This window comes from Sesamum indicum, linkage group LG2 (genome assembly GCF_000512975.1).
Source record: "Sesamum indicum cultivar Zhongzhi No. 13 linkage group LG2, S_indicum_v1.0, whole genome shotgun sequence".
Classification (NCBI taxonomy): Eukaryota; Viridiplantae; Streptophyta; class Magnoliopsida; order Lamiales; family Pedaliaceae; genus Sesamum; species Sesamum indicum.
The window spans coordinates 8,055,513-8,074,115 of NC_026146.1; the positions used below are offsets into that span (position 1 = coordinate 8,055,513).

The 18,603-nt window shown below is 33.8% G+C and overlaps 1 protein-coding gene across 1 annotated transcript; it reads left to right on the plus strand.

Moving 5' to 3' along the window:
• Positions 3,564 to 18,040, plus strand: LOC105155596. Its single transcript, XM_011071490.2, has 8 exons — positions 3,564 to 3,944; positions 6,303 to 7,036; positions 8,066 to 8,237; positions 8,316 to 9,759; positions 10,024 to 10,902; positions 10,987 to 11,068; positions 12,344 to 12,391; positions 17,227 to 18,040. The coding sequence occupies exons 1-8, from the start codon at positions 3,644 to 3,646 to the stop codon at positions 17,428 to 17,430; spliced, it is 3,864 nt and encodes a 1,287-aa protein (XP_011069792.1). The 5' UTR covers positions 3,564 to 3,643; the 3' UTR covers positions 17,431 to 18,040.

An 18,603-nucleotide genomic window follows, 5' to 3' on the forward strand; every position in this document is an offset into this window, starting at 1 on the left:
CTATATCTTGATTGCATTTCCAGCCACAGTTCTCTAGCCATGCTGATGTATAGAAAGGACTCCACAATGTCTTTAGACATTGAATTTAGTAGCCAGGAGATGACTAAGTAGTCGACCCTACTCCATTGTTCAAATTCCTCTACAGTTTTAGTAGGTTTATGATTCTTCCAATTGATGAATCCTAACTTCATTTTTGCTCCTAGTACAATTTTAATGGATCTGCTCCAGGAGAGGAAGTTCATTCCATCCAGTAAATTTGATACCAAAACTGATCCCGAGTTGTCTGTTCCTTGTATCCTCAGATGCTCAAGGTCACAAACTTCTTTCTTTTCTTTCTTTTCTTGTTTCTAAGGGCTAGCGATGGTAGAGGTATGTTATTTGTGAGGGCTAATATCTTGAAAGAATAGATGAGGGGAAGTATTAGAGACCATACCATGTGAAAATGTGCAACATCACCAATTTTCATAGAAACTTTCTTGTGCTTGGATTTGAGAGTAATTGCAGAAGTAAAAGGAAGAAAGCAAAAGAAAATTTCAGTTATATCTCTATTAATAGAAATTAAACTACTAACTAATTAACTGCTAAGTGACATCTTAACTAAGTAACAACTAGTCAGAAGCGCATTGACACTTCTATAAGTGAAAACCCGACTTCTAAAAATGAGGGAAGGAACAAATCACATTACACTTATCAAATCGTATAAAGAAAATTAATAATTCTCTGTCACTGGTCTTTGTGTTCCTTCACCCATGTCCTGCAAGTCCTCTATTATCTTGTTCAATTCTTAGCAACTTAACACATCTTTCTCAAAATCTCATATTGAAACTTCTCAAGGTAAGATTTCTTTGATTCTTCTTTTTCTTCTATCCTAAGTTCAGGTTCTTTAGGGATTTTTTTAGTCTTTTTTTTTCCCCATTTTTTTGTAGTGTAAAAAAAATAGTTAAAGATAGGAAATTTCTTAGATTATGATTAGATATCTTTTTTATGATTTTTTATTATTTTAATTTTGCTAACATTAAGTTTCTATTTCTTTTGCAAATTCATTAATGTATATCAGATATTATTTAGTTCAAAATTAACCTTCAAGATGGTTTTAAAGACTTTTATTTGTTGTCTTGATTATTGACTTTAATTATTTCGAAACCTTGTTTCACTTTGTCACTTAAAGACCTTTAACTATATATGTTCTTAAGTTATTATGTATTTGACTTCAACATTTTCATAATATTTACTTTTTGTTAATTAAAGAGTTTAACTATGTATATTCTTATTTTTTTGTTAGTCTCACATCCTTTTTTTCTTTTTTTGTTTTAAGTGTTAAACTGCACCGAAACCATGTAAAATTGCATATCGATTTTGATTTTGAAAGTGGTAATTTGACAAATTATTTTGTAAAATCGTCATTGACACTTCGATTTGAAAATTGCTTAGCAAAAATCAAAATCCCACCGTGATCACCCTTAAAAAAAAACTTTGAAACCATATGGAGAGGAGATGAAAACATGCAAAAGAAAAATATGAGAAATAAACTAGGAATAAGATGTAGGGGAAGAAGCAAAAGAAACCCACCAAAATTGACAAAGAGAATCACAAATAGGGCACTAATCACTTGGGAGGCGCCGACTTGCTTTAAAAGCAAAACTATGAAGCAGTCTTACTAGCGCAGGAGTCTGCTTTCTCTCTGATTTCATGCCTTATCCAACCAATCAAATGGTGTGTTGTCCGTAGGCAGAAGTCGGTCATATCATTTGGCATTTGGTAATTATGACATACCTTTTTCAATTTGTGTAGATCCCCTCAAAATCATGAGTATAGAAAAATTCTTGAAACAGGAGCTCTTGCATAGCAGGATTATTTCCTCCTACCCGAATAGTCCAACACAAGTCTTGCACTATTGGGGGGAGTGATGATACCTCCTTAACTTATATTTCCTAAATCCTGAAGCAAAGGAGTGGACCCCCATTGATCGGACCAACAGGCCCATGACCAATGTACTACGTCATGTGTTCTACATTTATACTAACCTGGCCGTACCCAACAATATGTCTGATGCAGAAGTATGCAACAAACAATAGAGAATCGACACCGGATAAGCTTTCCACATCTACACCCACGCCGCTTTAAAAATTCTCCTACTAATTCTCTTCATATAAGCGGAATCAACCCTGACAAACAACAACCTCCCAGAATTTTTGGGTTGACTGGGCAAGACACGTCCAAATAGTCATATCTTCATCAAGGAAAGTCGAAATCTTATTTTGATTCTTTTCTTAGTTAGCTAACCCCTACATCTTTCCTATGATATGTAGATTGCCACCACCAACTCCCCTATTTCACTCCAAATCCTCCTATAAATAAATATCATAGTGCAGTCAAAATGGAAACTCAAGCTATCTACACTCTACACCTTTTTTACCTTGGCAAACAATACGGGTTTACACTCCATGCTCATTTTTGGCACTCCACTAGCTCACTTTAGCTTACACTTTGATATTTCATAAGTTCACCTCAATTATTATACCATTATCGTATGTTATTTTAAGTGTTTCCCAACTCTATTTACTTAAACATTGGAGTGCTAATTCCTATTTTGTTGATTAGTTCTCCCTTGACCTTAATATTTTTTTGTAAGTAAAATTGATTAATTAGCATTGTTATTATTATCATTAAAATAATTGATGGAATCACGAAATCTCAAAATAAGTTTACAAATTGATAACAAATATAACATTAAATTCATATACATTATATTAAATAAGTATTTACTAAATAAAATTATCAAAACTAAATTATTGATTAAGCTTATTTTTAGATAGATATTTGATTATAATACAAATAAAAACAACAGATTTTATTATTATTTAAAATTAAAATATGAGATATTAATTAAATATAATTTAATATATGATGAAATTTCAATATGAATTTGATATAATATCGATTATATAGTTAAATATATAAAAATATTTTATATTGCAAAAAAATAAAATATTGAAAAAAAATAGAGAAAAGTTCTCGTGCTTTGAACACAAATACTTGGCCTCGAGCTCTTGTTGAGCCACGTGCCGGCTTGACTCATCTTGCACCCTTACTTAAGGTATGAAACGAAATAAGATTATATTCTAAAATCGAGAACTTGAAATACCCGATGACAATACAATCTACCTAAGGTATAAATTTATGAAGGCTTAATTTTATCGTAAAAGCATGCTGGACGTATTTGAAAGCATGTGGTAGGTTAAGTTGAGAAAAGAAAAAAAAATTAAATATTAAAAATAAAAAATTAATATATTAATAAATTAAAAACACCCTATTCAATTATATAAAAGTATAGATTTTATAGATTAAGTGACTATGTAATTTTATAATTGATCTGGTTAAATTCTTTGTTTTAGTTTTTGATTTAGAAGTATTGGATTAAATATTTTTATTTTATATTTTTGGAAGAGAGACAAAAATTAAAAAAGAATAATTTGTATTTTCTTTATTGAAGAGGATAAAATGAATATTTTCATATTGAAATTCACACAAAATAAAGCTTTTAATAACTAAAATAAAATACAGCTCTACTCAAACAAATGATCAAAATATAGAAGGGATAGACGGGCTTGTCACTCTCAGTCTTTGCCCTCTTCTGTGCGCCATGGCCGCAGCGGAGCAGCCCCTGAAAAAGCGAAAGTTACAAGAACCGCCACCTCCGAAATCTCCGCCGACCACCGCCACGCCACCTCCGCCGCCGACAGAACCACCTACACAACCTTCGCAGCCGCACACGCCTCCGCGGTTGTCTCAGGAAGAAATCTTGCGAAGGCGCAGAAGCCAAGAAGAAATTCGGAATGTTTTTGAGTGCTATAAGAGAATAAAATTCTGCATCGGTCAGAAGGATAAGCGTTTTATGCCGGAACTGGAAGAAGCCTATCTCTCTCTCATCACGGCCGCTAGAGGTTAGGGTATCGTTTTTGTGCTTCCTTTTTTTTTTTTTTGTCTTTTTCATCTGTTACTTGGAGAATTACTGATCGTCCTTTTATTTTTTTGGTCCTAATAATTCGAAAGAAATTAAACTATTGCAGTAAAGATGTGTTTTCTTGTCTTTACTTCAGGGGAACTTTAGAGCATAAATTTTAGGGTTCGATTTTTATTTATAATTTTTTGGTTTTATGTTGTTTGATAATACCAGATAAGCAGTTGTCTTGATGGTGTGTTCCGTTGAAGTAGGACCGCAAATAGAATTGAGCTGTGCAGGGTGGTTGGATATTTATTCAAACAAGCTTTCGACATGCTAAGTTTCTATAACTTTCTCAAATGAAATGATAACTTGTGTCGTTTTGATCTTTGAGTATAAAGTGCTAAATGATTTGCATTTTAATAAAGTTGCTTGATCTCACCATTTGCTTGGGCTTGACAATATTTTCGCAGTTTTGGTAGCAAATCGACCAACCTTGGTCATTAGCTGTTTCATTAAAGTTAAGCTCACTATCCCAAATCTTGCTTCATATTGGCAAATCATAATGTGATGTGCATGCTTCCTTCCATCATCTCACCGGATTTATCCCAAGCTACATTTGGTGGCGGTGGAGCAGTACTTGAATCACATAGACTATTGGGAGTGTCCTTATGACCACTTATATGGAGGCAGGATTTTCTAAATAGTTGACCCCAGTTTTTCAATTGGATCCTGATATGATTGAAAATTCCTTTCTACATATATGTGTGGTAAACTGAAGGATTTGATATGGCATGTAAATTAGATTGCTGCCGCCAATTACTTAGTATATGGAGAAGAAAATGACTGTGACCCACTAGTTAATGTTGTTGTTCAACCACCGAGTTGGTGGGTACATCCCTACCAGCGCTCTTTCTCTTTGTTACCCTGTCTGTAACTAATCTTTAAGGTCTTTGTCCTTGGGCAAGAATCAGAAACCAGCAGTATGTCAACCGTTGATCAGATTCATGTGAACGGGACTATGTTCAATGTGATTAGCACCGCTTACTTTTTGCTTTCAAAGGAATATCTTGAGTTACTACACTGAATGGATAACTGTGTTAGAAGTAGATTATCTTTACTGTTGAGTTTATTGTAGGGGAGCTCAACGTAAAACTTCCGAAGTATCCACACAGTTGAAATTAAATTTTCTTTCTCAAGTTTTACAATATTAGTTATCAACTTTTGTATGCCTACGGTGCGTAAAGAAAGTATTCCACCTCAAATTAATGTAATTTTTCTGGATCTGATTGGTTGAATTATCATAGTTTTCAATAAGCAGAATTGCTAACTCATGCCATAGAAGAACATGGCTTAAAGCAGAACCCTAGTGGAGGATGCTTGTTGAGAAGGATGTCTTATGTTATCCATTTAATTCTACAAGTTGGAATGATCTGCATTCGTTTTAATGACAAGTGATTAATGTCATAATACTCATATATGGTGTATGTAAAAGCAAAAAAAACTTGAGAGCTTCTATCCTCTCATGTATTATCAATCATGTTTCATCGTTACCATAAAATGATCAAGTATTTGATTCTTTGTTTTTGCACACACTAAGCTAAAAATGTTTGGTGAAATTTTGAACATTCGTGCCACCAGAAGCATGAAAAAACTACCTTTAGACTTTTGCTCTCTAATGTTCATCATGATCATATGGAAGAGAAGTTGCCATATAGCTCAAAAGATAATTAGTGATTAATATCGCACCAGCATATCACAGATAAAGCACCAATAATTTAGATAATAACCCTCCCAGTATGTTACAATGTCCAATCTAGATATCTTCTTGAGATGCCAACTGCGTGTTGATTTGGTCAAGCACTCTCTTCTATGCTGCCTATGTAATGTTCAAGGACAAATAGAATCATGGGTTGCTGGTGTGAAGTAACAGAGGTTCACCAACAAGCTGCTGGAAGATCCGAAGCTATAGTTGTCCACTATATTACCAGTCCTGCTGTTATATAAATTACACATGTTGTCTTCCCTAATTTTTCTCAATTAAAGTTGATACATCTTGTATTTAAGATTATGAGAACTTCCATCACTAGATATCAGATGAATGATGTATGGTTTTATGAAGTAAATCTCTATTAAATTTCTTTCTTGAACTTAAGTAATGCCTTTAGGTGGAAATGTCAATCTCTTTTGATGATAATCAGCAACAAGTGTGGAATTTAGTTATTGTATTCTTAGTTTTATATTAAACAATTTGAGTGGCTTCTGCCTTTTGATATTATATTTCCTTTATATTGCACATATAGTTTTGATTATCCATGTAAACTTTTGTGATATTTATGATGCTATGATGCTATTACAGGTGGACTATGTGTACAACGTCTAGTGGCAGAGCACATACCGCACTATGCATCATATTGTCCAACTGCACTTGAAGCTGCAGCAAATGTTGTAACAAGTATGTATAATCGGTGCTTCGCATTGATAAGTAGGGGAGAAGACATTGATGGTATTCCTTTTGAGACTGCTAAGACCTGCATATTAGGTCTAGTTGATATCTGCCAGGCTGCTTCTTCTGTGGCCTCAACTTCAGCAGTTATTCAAGGGATATGTTCTGCAGTTTTTCTTCATGTTTTTACTTTTCTCGTGTCCTCTTTCGAGGGAAAGGATATCTTTGGTATTATTGACTGGAGAGTCCTGAGAATTTATGAAGTTGCAGAATCGTTTTCTGATTTTAAGCGCGAGTTTTTGGAGGAAGATAATTCTGTGTTATTCAAATTGTCTAAGTTGCATGCACTAAGTTTTTTGAGGATTTTCTTCAGTTGTCCTAAAGATTCACTTATTGCTTGCTTTGAAATCTTTAACTCCACTGGAAAGGAGGGGGCACAGAAAGGAAATTACTTTCTTCGCCAGTTGACAATTGAACTGAATGATATTGGTACTCATCGTGTGGATGAGGGATGTGCTGAATCATCCATTCAATCTAGCAGAACAGAAGGTGATGAGAAGCAGCCTACTAACAGCTGTCCTCTATCAAAGGGAAATTCTTTTTCAAATAGTACACCAGCAGTAATAAAGAATTGCTTGTTAGGACTGGTAATATACTCTATATTGTAATGTGTCATACTTCTCAGATTGATTCTATGATGAAAGCATTCTGTTAGTCCTGGTTCTGTTACAGGAGCTGTTATTTGTTTTCTATTTAAAGCACTTGCTAATTCTGTTTGGGGAATTTCTAGGACTGTGGGCACTTGGCAATACGGACTGGTTTTGTGTTGACCTGTGGGATTGATGTATTGTTGATATATTCTTCTGGTAGCTAATCTTGTTCCATAGTTGGTACTATTATTAGCTACGGGACTTCAGTTTTGACAATGGAAGTACTCGTAGTTGATGCTCTAAAGGATCATTCGCCTTGCTGACATTTAACTTCATGTATGGAATTTGCCGAAGCTGAAACCTTAACTCAAGCTTTGATCGTATAACCTTGTTGACATTCTTTTAGTATTCTGTTATATCTCTAGAATCAGCTTCTATGCATGTAATATTACCCTCAAGCATTCATGTTATAGGTTTGATATCAAGCTTGCTTCCATTCATCTTAGGAACTCATGAAGCAAGTAAGATGAACTTTCTAACCTACACTACACTACATGACATTTCCTTTTGTTAATGACCTTATAATATGCTGGATATGATGGTTGGAGTTGCATAAAAAAGAATGATGTTGTAATAGAAACTGTGATTCAAGTCTAGTTGGAATGCTGACCTATCAAATCAAATGGTGTAGAACTGTTCCTGTAGCTGAAGTAAAAGCACTGACATTTTGCCTGCCCTGTGGTTAATATTATCAGATAATATTTGATGGTGCCTATATAGCATCTCTCAATGATTGAACAGCTGAAAGTAGTAGAACATATCATTCTACACTTTTAATATTGTCATGTTACACTATCTAAGAGTTCACTAGTCAGCCTCTTCAATGAGCGGAATGCTGATGGTATTGTCCTGTTTAGCTTTTACCATTATAATACTGGTTAGAGCTTGTCCAAAAATGTTTCGGATTATTATTATTATTATTATTTTTTTGACTGCTGTACTTTATTCTTGGTTTTTGTTTTACAGGTTCTTAATAGAGATCCAACGCTCAAAAGTTTGATTTTTTCAAGATACAGGATGCTTTGCGATTCTGCATCTGCTGAAGTCGTTTCTGACATTACATCTGTTCTAGAAGAAGTATTTGAATCTTTTATTCTACAAGTTAAGGCAGAAGACCGTCAAGTAGATGGTGCTGAGGGTACTCCTTTTTCATCTCAATATGTGAATCAGTACTTGGTTTCTAGAATATCTAATAAGCTAGGATCTCCTTCTGTAGTTTCAGGGAGAGATTGTCCACAGAAGCTTTCAGGCATCCATTTGAAAAAAGGTAGCACACAAATCAATGCTGGGGTTGATCCTTTTGATGGAGAATCAAAGTCGATGGATTCTCATTATGGGGATCCTGGAGATCATTCCAATGCCAAAACGTTCATGCCTAGGGAATTGTTGAACCGACAGTCTTTCTCACCCAGAACGAGAGCGCCGCGGGATTTCAGAAGCAACTCATTTAATGGTAGAAGCCATTCTACCCAGGTAGAGAGGAGTCCAATTCCGAATATCGACCAACCTATACCTGCTCTAAGATCCTCCACTGAAGCTGCAAATTCTCCTTTTGAATCTCCAAAGCAAAATATTCCTCCTCCTCATTCATCAACCCACCATGCAATATGGTACTCTGATGGAGACCCTGCTGCAATGGATATCTTTCCAGCTTCAAAACAACTCTGGCTGGGGTCATTAGGTCCTGATGCATCTGAAATGCTTATTAGGTTTCAGTTTGAGAAGTTTGGTCCTATAGATCAATTGCGATATTTTCCATTTAAAGGATTTGCTACTATTGAGTATAGAAATATTATGGATGCTTTGAAAGCTAGGGAACTAATGCGGGGGCGTTCCCCTTGGGGTGCCTGCCTACGGATAAAGTTTTTGGATACAGGATTAGGAACAAGAGGAGCTATAAATGGTATTGCTGTTGGTTCTAGTTGCCATGTTTATGTTGGAAATGTTTCAAGCAAATGGGCAAAGGATGAGATGATGCATGAAGTTAAGAAAGTACTTCACAAGGGCCCTCGCACGGTCATTGATCTTAGTAGTGAAGGTGCATTATTGATGGAATTTGATGCACCTGAAGAAGCTGCCATTTCAATAGCTCATCTACGGTGGCATCGCAAGGAAAATAGTAATTTTTTCCCACCTCCCTCCAACTTAGGTCCAGCTAATGTAATGATGCATGCTGAAGGTGCAAGGCCTTCTCCTGCTTCAGTTCATGTTGATACGAGAAACAATTTCCCTGCTAATAGCATGATTGGATCACCTCATGGTCAGACTTTGATAGAGAAGCCTCCTGAGAATTATTTGACAAGGACATCGGGATTGTCTTCATTGCTTCAACAGTTACGTGCAAAGTATAATCTCACTCACCCCCAAGGTTCTTTTGAGAATCATGCGCATGGTGCTCCAATGTGGGAACATGAACGAGCACCAACAAACACACTTTGGATTAATATTCCAAATATAAGCCCCTCGTGTATCACTGATGATGAGCTTTTGGCTGTTTGCAACATTGCAATCAATAAAACTGGATCTGTTGTCAGGATGAGTAGAACAAGTATGCCAAGAGGTTCTTATTGGGTTATTGAATGTAGCAGCACAGATACAGCAAATACTTTATTGAAGAATTTACGAGACTGTCCTGGGATTTTCTTCCAGATAGAATTCAGGTTTGACATTGTGCTAAGTTTTTACTTTTTCTGTATTTGCTCTTAGAAATTTTGTTGTGCATCTTTCCCATGTTAGCATCTACGGGATTCAGTTGATCTGTCTGGTAGTTATTCAGTCTTGGTCTTACCTAATGTTGCCACACATTTCATAAAGTTTATCTTAGAGATATGTAGTTGGGGTACTTATATCTTCGCATAATTTCTTTCATGTCATTGGTTAACTTTTAATGCCAAGCTGAACTATTGCACCAATGTTTTCATCAGAAATCCTGCAAACCCCCACGTCACAACTCCCTCAGTAAGACCAGATAGCAGTTCTCTGGAACTTACATCACCAAGAATAAGTCAGGAACATTGTGGGTCTATGATGCAAAGTGCGAACCCTTTCCAGTCAACTTGGACTGCTGGAGGAATTGTGGAAATTGGAAGAAGTGGTACAACTGAACAATCATGGGTGTATGGAAAACCTGAAAGTGGAATACATCCTGGAGTAAGCATTGCATCCATATCTAAAACTCCAGGACCATCTATTACACCACAGCAGCCGATTCAAGCTTCTACATTCGCTCGACCTGTCTATGCACCTCCTAATAGTTTGTGGGATGCACGTGGGGTGGGTCATCATCTGCCTCCAAAGCATATTCCTTCTCCTGTAATGCCAGCTAATGCTCACGGTAATCTGCAAGGCCCGCCATTTTTACCTGCTTCTGTGACTCCATTGGCACAGATCCATGGAAGTTCTATGGCACCATATGATCAGATGTTCTCTATGCCTGTTGTCCCTCCTCCATTATCATCTTTACCACCACCTCCACCTAATTTGCCTCCTCCCTTACCTCAGTCTGATTTCCGTCCTCCTTTGCCTCCTCAGCCTGAGTTACAGCCTCCGCTGCCTCCAACACCTCCACCTCCACCTCCACCTCCACCTCCCCCCCATTCCCAGCCTCCTGCATTTCCTCCTCCCCCTAGTTCTCCACCCCCACCTCCTCCATCTGTAGCTGCTGATACAGAGACTAGGTCTTCCCAGCACTATCCCTGGCAAGGGATATTGAGTAAAAGTGGCGTTTACTACTGTACAATACATGCACAACGAGTGGATTCTGATATTTGCAACTACTCAAATGCTATTGTTGAGCCTGCAGAGTAAGGATTCGTGTCTTACTTTGATCTTCATGCAGAATGAGATGAACAAATGTTTCTTTAAATTGTTTTCTGATGAATGTGCAGATGGCCTGCTAGGTTGGATATGACAAAACGCACTGATCTCCGGCATGTGAAATCAACATTTTCTAGTACCCCGCCTCACAGAGTGAGTGGTGAACTTGTTATGGTTGCTCTGTGTGTGTGTGTGTGTGGCTGTGCCCATGTTCATGTCTGTGTTTGTATGCAAGTCTCTGCTCCTAACGCAGTGCCTTTGGACTTCTCATTGATTCCCTTTATGCTCTTATGTGATTGCTTGTCAAAGAATATTCATTTTACTTGTAGTTTGTAATTTTAGCTTCAGTTTCAATCCTGCCCCACCCATACCTCTCAGAAAAGAATAGAATACTAATCATTAATAAATGTGTGAGACACCTTACAAGAATAATCTTCATTGAGAAAGATCAAGGATTATGTCAGTATCTTGCAATTGCATCTAACAATACCTTGTTTTATATTGCTAATTGGCATCATCAGAAGTGAGCTGATGTGATCCAGACTGTTCAGTGACAATTGTACAGAATAAAAATTCTCTGCTTTTCCATTGTCTTTTCGTCCATTATTTATTCAAAAGGTCTCATAAATCAACTTGCATGGAATCCTTGGATCTGATCCCACTGCTCTACATACACAGTAACACAGAGTTCCTCTTGTGAAGGCACAATGTATAGGAAATCGGGTTTTCAGGTTGGCCTTTGATAATGATGACTGTACAACATTTATGAAACTTTACAGAAACATCATTAGTATTGTATTTCTGAAAATTCCTAAAATTTCTTTTTCTTTTCGAGTTTCAAATTTTTGAAGGAATAGTTTGCTGTTTATTCCTTGTTTTTGTAATATTTGGTTGGATTATTTTGTAATAGTTCATTTTGTAAATTGTGCTAGTTTTAGTTTTAAGATATAGAACTAAACCACCAACCAGCCCAACCAAAAGGATCCATCCTACCCAACCCGAATCACACTTGTCAGGAAGATAAATTGGTTTCTTACAGTTAAAATTTCTGCCTGACCACTAGTGTCTTGTTGGTTTGATATTCTCATGAAAGCAACCTAATCGCACTGCCTATGCTCCTAATCTAAGCTACATGACACATGCAACCATAAAGAACATTTTTTGAGTGTGGGTTTTGACCAGTTAATGGGTTTGGACTGACCTGGCCACACTAGAATCTTGTGGTTTTTGAAGGTCTTAAAGTCTGCATAACACAGCTTTAGTTAATTTATCAGCTTTCGCGGCCTACTAAGTGGTGTTGTCTTGATGAATGAAGTGTGCTTGAGATATATGCTCATGGTTATTCTGTGGCAATATCAATGCTAGATAACTGGTGTCATATTATTCTGTGGCAATCTATTGCCTACTGATTTTATCTCTATGTGACAGAGAGAAATTTGTTGGCTGCTTCCATCCTCTAGTGGCGATCACAAGGGTGTAAGTCGAATCTGCAATTGTGTTTCTATTTTTCTCCATCCCTTCATATCACTTGATGTTGCATGGCGAATGTCTATGTAAATTTTTACTGCTTTTCTCCTTTTTGCTACTACTAGTCTACTAGCAACTACTACATGCATCACATGTGTAGAAATGTTACTGCTATATCGAAAGTTAATTCTTAAAAGTAAAAATCTGCCTTAGTGTTCACTAATTATTATATGTAGTTTTGTATTACAATCAATTAACACATAGTAAAAAATAGTGATCTATAGAAGACTATACAAAATTATCACAAAAACTTAGTTAAAGGCTTGAAGTCCTTTATTTGGATTTTTTTATAAGTAATGCTGATTTAATAAGACTTGATTATTCATTATTGGTAGGTCTTTTGATAGCATGCGTTTACTGCTTAATTTTTCATGTCATTATTTGTTGTTATTATACACTTATGGTATTATATTAAAAATACAATTGGCATAGAAACAAAAGTAATTATGTATATAAATGATTATCTTTCTTAAAGTCTGTTCGTAAGAGTTTTGGTCTTATTTTTCATAAGCAATTTTAATTGAATAAGATTGATGATTTTATTTGCTGATATCTATTTTTATTCTTAATATTTATTTGGTTTATTTTCTTAATTTTAACTTATTCTTAGAAATTACCTCTATAAATTATCATTTTTTTAAGTTCTAAGTTTTAACTTAACTGTCTCATTTTCTATTTATTATTTTATGGTCACTAAGTTCTTCTGCATAATCAGTCCGTTTACTGAATTTGAAAATATAATTATATAACCGAAATCTAGCCTATAACTGACATTTCAGCATGCGGTTATTTCAAATCTTACTTTTAAACGATTTGTTTAACATTGATTTGCTATTTTTTTAACATTTTTTATACAACATTATATTGTCTCTTTTTCTGATCTTTGTCAATATTTTGTTACTTGATCTTGTCAAATGGATTCGGGTTATGTTAGTTCTTTTTAAGAAGCAGCTAATGTAACTTGTTAAAATCTTAGTATCAAAATAATTTTATTTTATATCATAATGTTCTATATTTGTAGTAATTAAATTTAAGGTAAATTACATCGACCTCTCCTGAAGTTTGGCATAATTACGAATACCCCCTCGTTGTTTGAAAAATTACAAATACTCCTTGATGTTTGATGAAATTATGTAATCCTTGGATGGAGGTATGAAATTGTCAATTTTGCCCTTATTGTATTTTTTCATTTTTAGTTTTTAAAATTAAAAAGTTATAAAAAATCAAACAGGATGGATAACAAAATTTTTAACAATTATAAAAAAAATTATTCACTTAGTCCATGAAAAAAATAAAAAATAAACAAAATTATAATTTTTGATCCACAAGGGCATTTTGGTCAGTTCACCATAAAAAATGGATGAAAACCTAATGGATTGGGCTAATTGTTAGACGATCGTTAAAATCAGGGGGGTATTGATAATTTTTCAAATAATGAGGGGTATTTGTAATTATGCCAAACCTTAAGGGAGGTTGTTGAAATTTACCCTTAAATTTAATACCGTTTACTCTATTTAAATTTTAAGGTTGTTCATTCATCATATGTGCATTTTCTATCTCAAATTCTCACTTCAATTTCATTTTTATCTACTATGTCAATTTTTATGCGGGGGTGGGGTGGGGGTGTATTTAGATGGTTTTTCTGGTTTCAAATTGTAAAAGTTTGTATCTCATATACTTAAAATTTAGTCTACAGCTAATATTTTAGTTTGCATTTTTTTATCCGAATCTTACTTGTTCACGTTATTGTTTAATGTTTTTCACTATGTTTTTAAGCTTTTTCTCCTTTTTCTAATATTAATAGTACAAGACTATCTATTTTGTCTTGCAATTTATTTTTTTACATTGATTGATTTATAATAGTTGTTAGTAATTACTTTTGATGAAAAATTAATGCTACTCACATGAGCTTTTCCAGTATAATTCTATTTAGTATCATAAGAATTATATTAATTTTATTTCAATACTAACAATATAAATTTGGCCGCTTCACTCACTCCAGTATTTATAAAAGTTTTAGCTTAATAGTTTACATATGCGGCTCATGTAAAACTTTATAGCTAACGGTTATCATATGTACCTCAGTAAAGTATTTTTTCAATAATAAATTTAAATAACTGTTGTCTAAAATAATGTTTGCATTTTTATTGTGTTTTAATTTAGGGTAAATTACATTTTACCATTCGAATTATATTCGTTTTTACATTTTGACATCTAAACTTTTTGTGTCGATTTGCCATCTCAATTTTGTGAATTTGCACTTTACCATATATGATGAGTTTTTTGCTAATTGTTTTGCCCGGGAAACATCACATACTATGGATATGTGAAAAATATTACATCACATAACTATTAAATATCACAAGTGAATTGCATGTGATTTTTTTAGACAAAAAACTTGGTGAAAAAATAGTTATAAATGGGAAAGTGCAAAATTTCATAAAGTTGAGATGGTAAGTTGACACAAAAAAAGTTTAGGAGCCAAAGTATAAAAATAGTCATAGTTTGGATGCTAAATGTTATTTACCCTTTAATTTAATTGAAAGTATCATCAATCGTAAAATTATATCTAGGTAGTTTAGAGAAATTAGAACTACTAAATAGTTTCTTTTTTTTAATTAGAATTTTCTTTTATAACTAATCCTTATTTATTGTTATAAATAGTCCTTAAATTATCTTTCACAAAAGAAACAAACCTCAGTGGGAATTCACACTTTTATTATAGTATAAATATAAGAGATAATTGCATTTACACCCCCTCACTTATTGTCCTTTTACGCAAACTACCGCTGCCTTTTCAAAAATTATAGAAACCACCCCTAACAGACTTTAAAACCCTAAATTACCCCTATAAATGGTCAAATTTTAATTTTTTCTCAATGACACAAATGCCCTCAGGAGTGTTTTGTAATTACCAAAAGGTAGAGGGAGTGCCAAGTAATGTTTATGGGAATGAATAATATTACCCCGTATAGTTTTTCATTATTTATACTAATTTTTAATTTAAATTTAAATTATTTTATTAATTTTTTTTACTGAATCTGTATATAAAGTTACACTTCTTAATAATTGAAACATTAAATTATTCAATTAATATATTATTAATAAAAATTAGTTACTAGCTCATAAATTTAAATTAAAAAATTATCACACTTGTACAAATTATTTTTTTAAATTCTTAAAATAAATATATTTTTTTTATTTATAACTAATTTTATTAAAATTAATAAGTTATGCATGTATGTATATATGTTTATACAATATAAATAATAAATATGTATATAATTGGACATATTTGTATGTATGTGATATAATATAGACATACATATTTTTATGGCGAACGATAGCGGAGGAAAGTGAAAGATTGGGCACAAGAGGGGCGAGGACATAGCCCATAGGCCTTAATAGGGCGGTGGGAACGAGGGCACAGGCAAGAGTTGTGGGTGTGATAGGATTGGAAAGAAGGAATAATTTTTTTAAAAAAAAAATTTAATAATTTAAAATGTTTTTTTGAATAATTAAATTATTTATTTTACTAATTCTAATATAGTTTATATAAACTGCATAAATTATTTTAAATTATAACTTATTAATTCTAATAAAATTTAATTATAAATAAAAATAGAGGATAAATAATTTTTTAATTTTAATAATTTTAGAAATTTATAAAAGTGTGATAATTAATTTGAACTTATAAGCTAGTAATTAATTTTGTTAATATATTAATTGAATAATTTAATATTATAATTATTAAAAGTGTAATTTTATGTAAAGATTTAATTAAAAATGAATAGAATAATTAAATTAAAATTAAAAATTAGTACAAATAAAAAAAAAAATATACGGGGTTATATTATTTATCTCCATAAACATTACGTTGACACCTCCTCTACCGTCTGGTAATTACAAAACACCCTTAGGAGCATTTCTGTTATTAAAAAATTAAATTAAAATTTGATTGAGTCAACAGGGACATTTTGGGATTTTAAAGGCGGCTAGGGCTGGTTTCTATAATTTTTGAAAAGGCAGGGGTGGATTCAATGGTTTAACATTGGTTGTTTTAATTATATGAATTCTTGTTATGTTGAATTTGTTGTTTTATATGTCTTATGTAACTCCTTATACATTAATCTAGTCAAATAATACTAATTATATAGATATATAGATTATTTCTTATATTTGCGCCATCCTTCGAAAAGGCGCGTGCCGCGTCGTGCGCCACTGGCTACTATGGGGGTGGCTTGTGTAAAAGGGCAATAGGTGAGGGGGTCTAAATGTAATTATCCCTAAATATAAATACATAATATGTTATGTTATTTACTGAAGTTTAAGCTTTACATTTTTTACATATGCAGTTTATTTTGATTTTACCTGCAAATGAGATTTACACTTATGCACATATTTGATTGAAATATTACCTAGAGGCATCTACCTGAGTAATATATTATGCCCCCACAAATGCACCTGCCATGTTCAGTTGGAAAATCCCGAAATAATCAAGGATCTACTATAATTTTCCTACATCCAGTTTAGATCCAGTAATGAGCAATACGAATAATCAGTTCATGTGAGGTAGTAATAGAACAACTCCTAACATTACAAATTAGAAGACGTCCTGCATAGAAAGCAATGCGCCTTTCTCTGATATAGGTCATTGCAGTACTGACTTTGTTCTATTTACTGTCAAAGTCCTTTGCATGTTTGGAACATTCTCATGGTAGTCTGTTGAATTATCATGTCCATTCGTTACCAAAGCGATTGAAATTTCTAATTCTATGTTGCAGTTTCAAGATTTCATATCATACCTGAAGCAGCGAGACTGTGCAGGAGTAATCAAAATCCCAGCTGCAAAGTCCATGTGGGCAAGACTACTTTTTATTCTCCCATACTCGCCCGAAATGTGTTCCATGCTATCCATTCCTCCTAATCCCTCTCTTTGCCTGATCGGTTTGATTCTTCCTAAAGAAACAAACTCGGAGTTGTCGTGATGGGAGCACTTAAACACTTGTGCTCTATGAAACGCTTCAGAACACAAGTCGACGACATTGGTCCCATCTGTCGTGTGTTGGAACTCTCAAGCTGTGAAATCTTGCTCCTTGCAATAGCTCCTTCTAGTTATATTTCAGATGGTACTTGGTTTGCTTTTGGTGATTTTGACAGAAACATGGAGGCAGAATTTGTAGTATAGTTTATCATATTGCCAGACCCAACTGTTTATCATTATTTAAGCCACAGCCATTGCAGATTCCTTCATTTGGGAATTATTGTGGGATACCGTTTTGTTATCCAATTAAAGCAGTTGTTCCTAGCATAGAATTGATCATTAACTGGCTATAGTCCAACTATCTAATTCAAATCACCCTGCAATCCCTGTACAGGAAATTTTTGTCAGTGTTTCTACAGCTTCATATATTTGTTATTATAGATTGGTTAATTTATAATGCATTGTTGATTTGTTGATAGTGGTTCTATGTGTGATAAATTTTCCTAACTAAAGAATATTTGCTTTCAAAGCTTAACTTTTAGTGGATACAACTTTAACTTGGATCCGAGCAGGTGTGTTGTGCTTGTCATCAAGACATTGTCTCAGGACTCGGATCAATAATGTTTTTCCTTATTATCTTTATTTTGAGGCAAGGCTGTAGCTGGTCTGAGTTGAGCTTGTCATGCAATTCGTATACATGTATAATGTACCTAATATGAGCTTCATATCCTAATCCCCAGGCATTCACTTCGTGCACCGGAAAGGACCATTCTATGGTCCAAAGCTTAAAGTAGCAGGATGACACGCAAAACGGGAGCATACCTCTTGCATTGTATTTGCATGCAACCTTTTTCTTTTTTGGTTTGTAGGATTTATATTGCAATGTCTTGATCCGAATTACTTTTATTATTTTGGCCTGGTAAAGGCAGTGTTCTAATTTTAGAATTGTTGTAGGACCCCATACATAATTGATTGTGTAAATGTATTTTACTCGGCGAGAACAAATAAATTATGATTATTGCTTAATATTCTTGTTTCCCTCTATATTTTATTGTTATGTAACATTATATGCCAAATTACTTATACTAACAGGTGGGTTAATGATAGTCTACTTGTTTTAAAAGTAATTTGAAGCAAGACCATTGAAATTACTAGGCTGATTACTCTAGATTAAGAA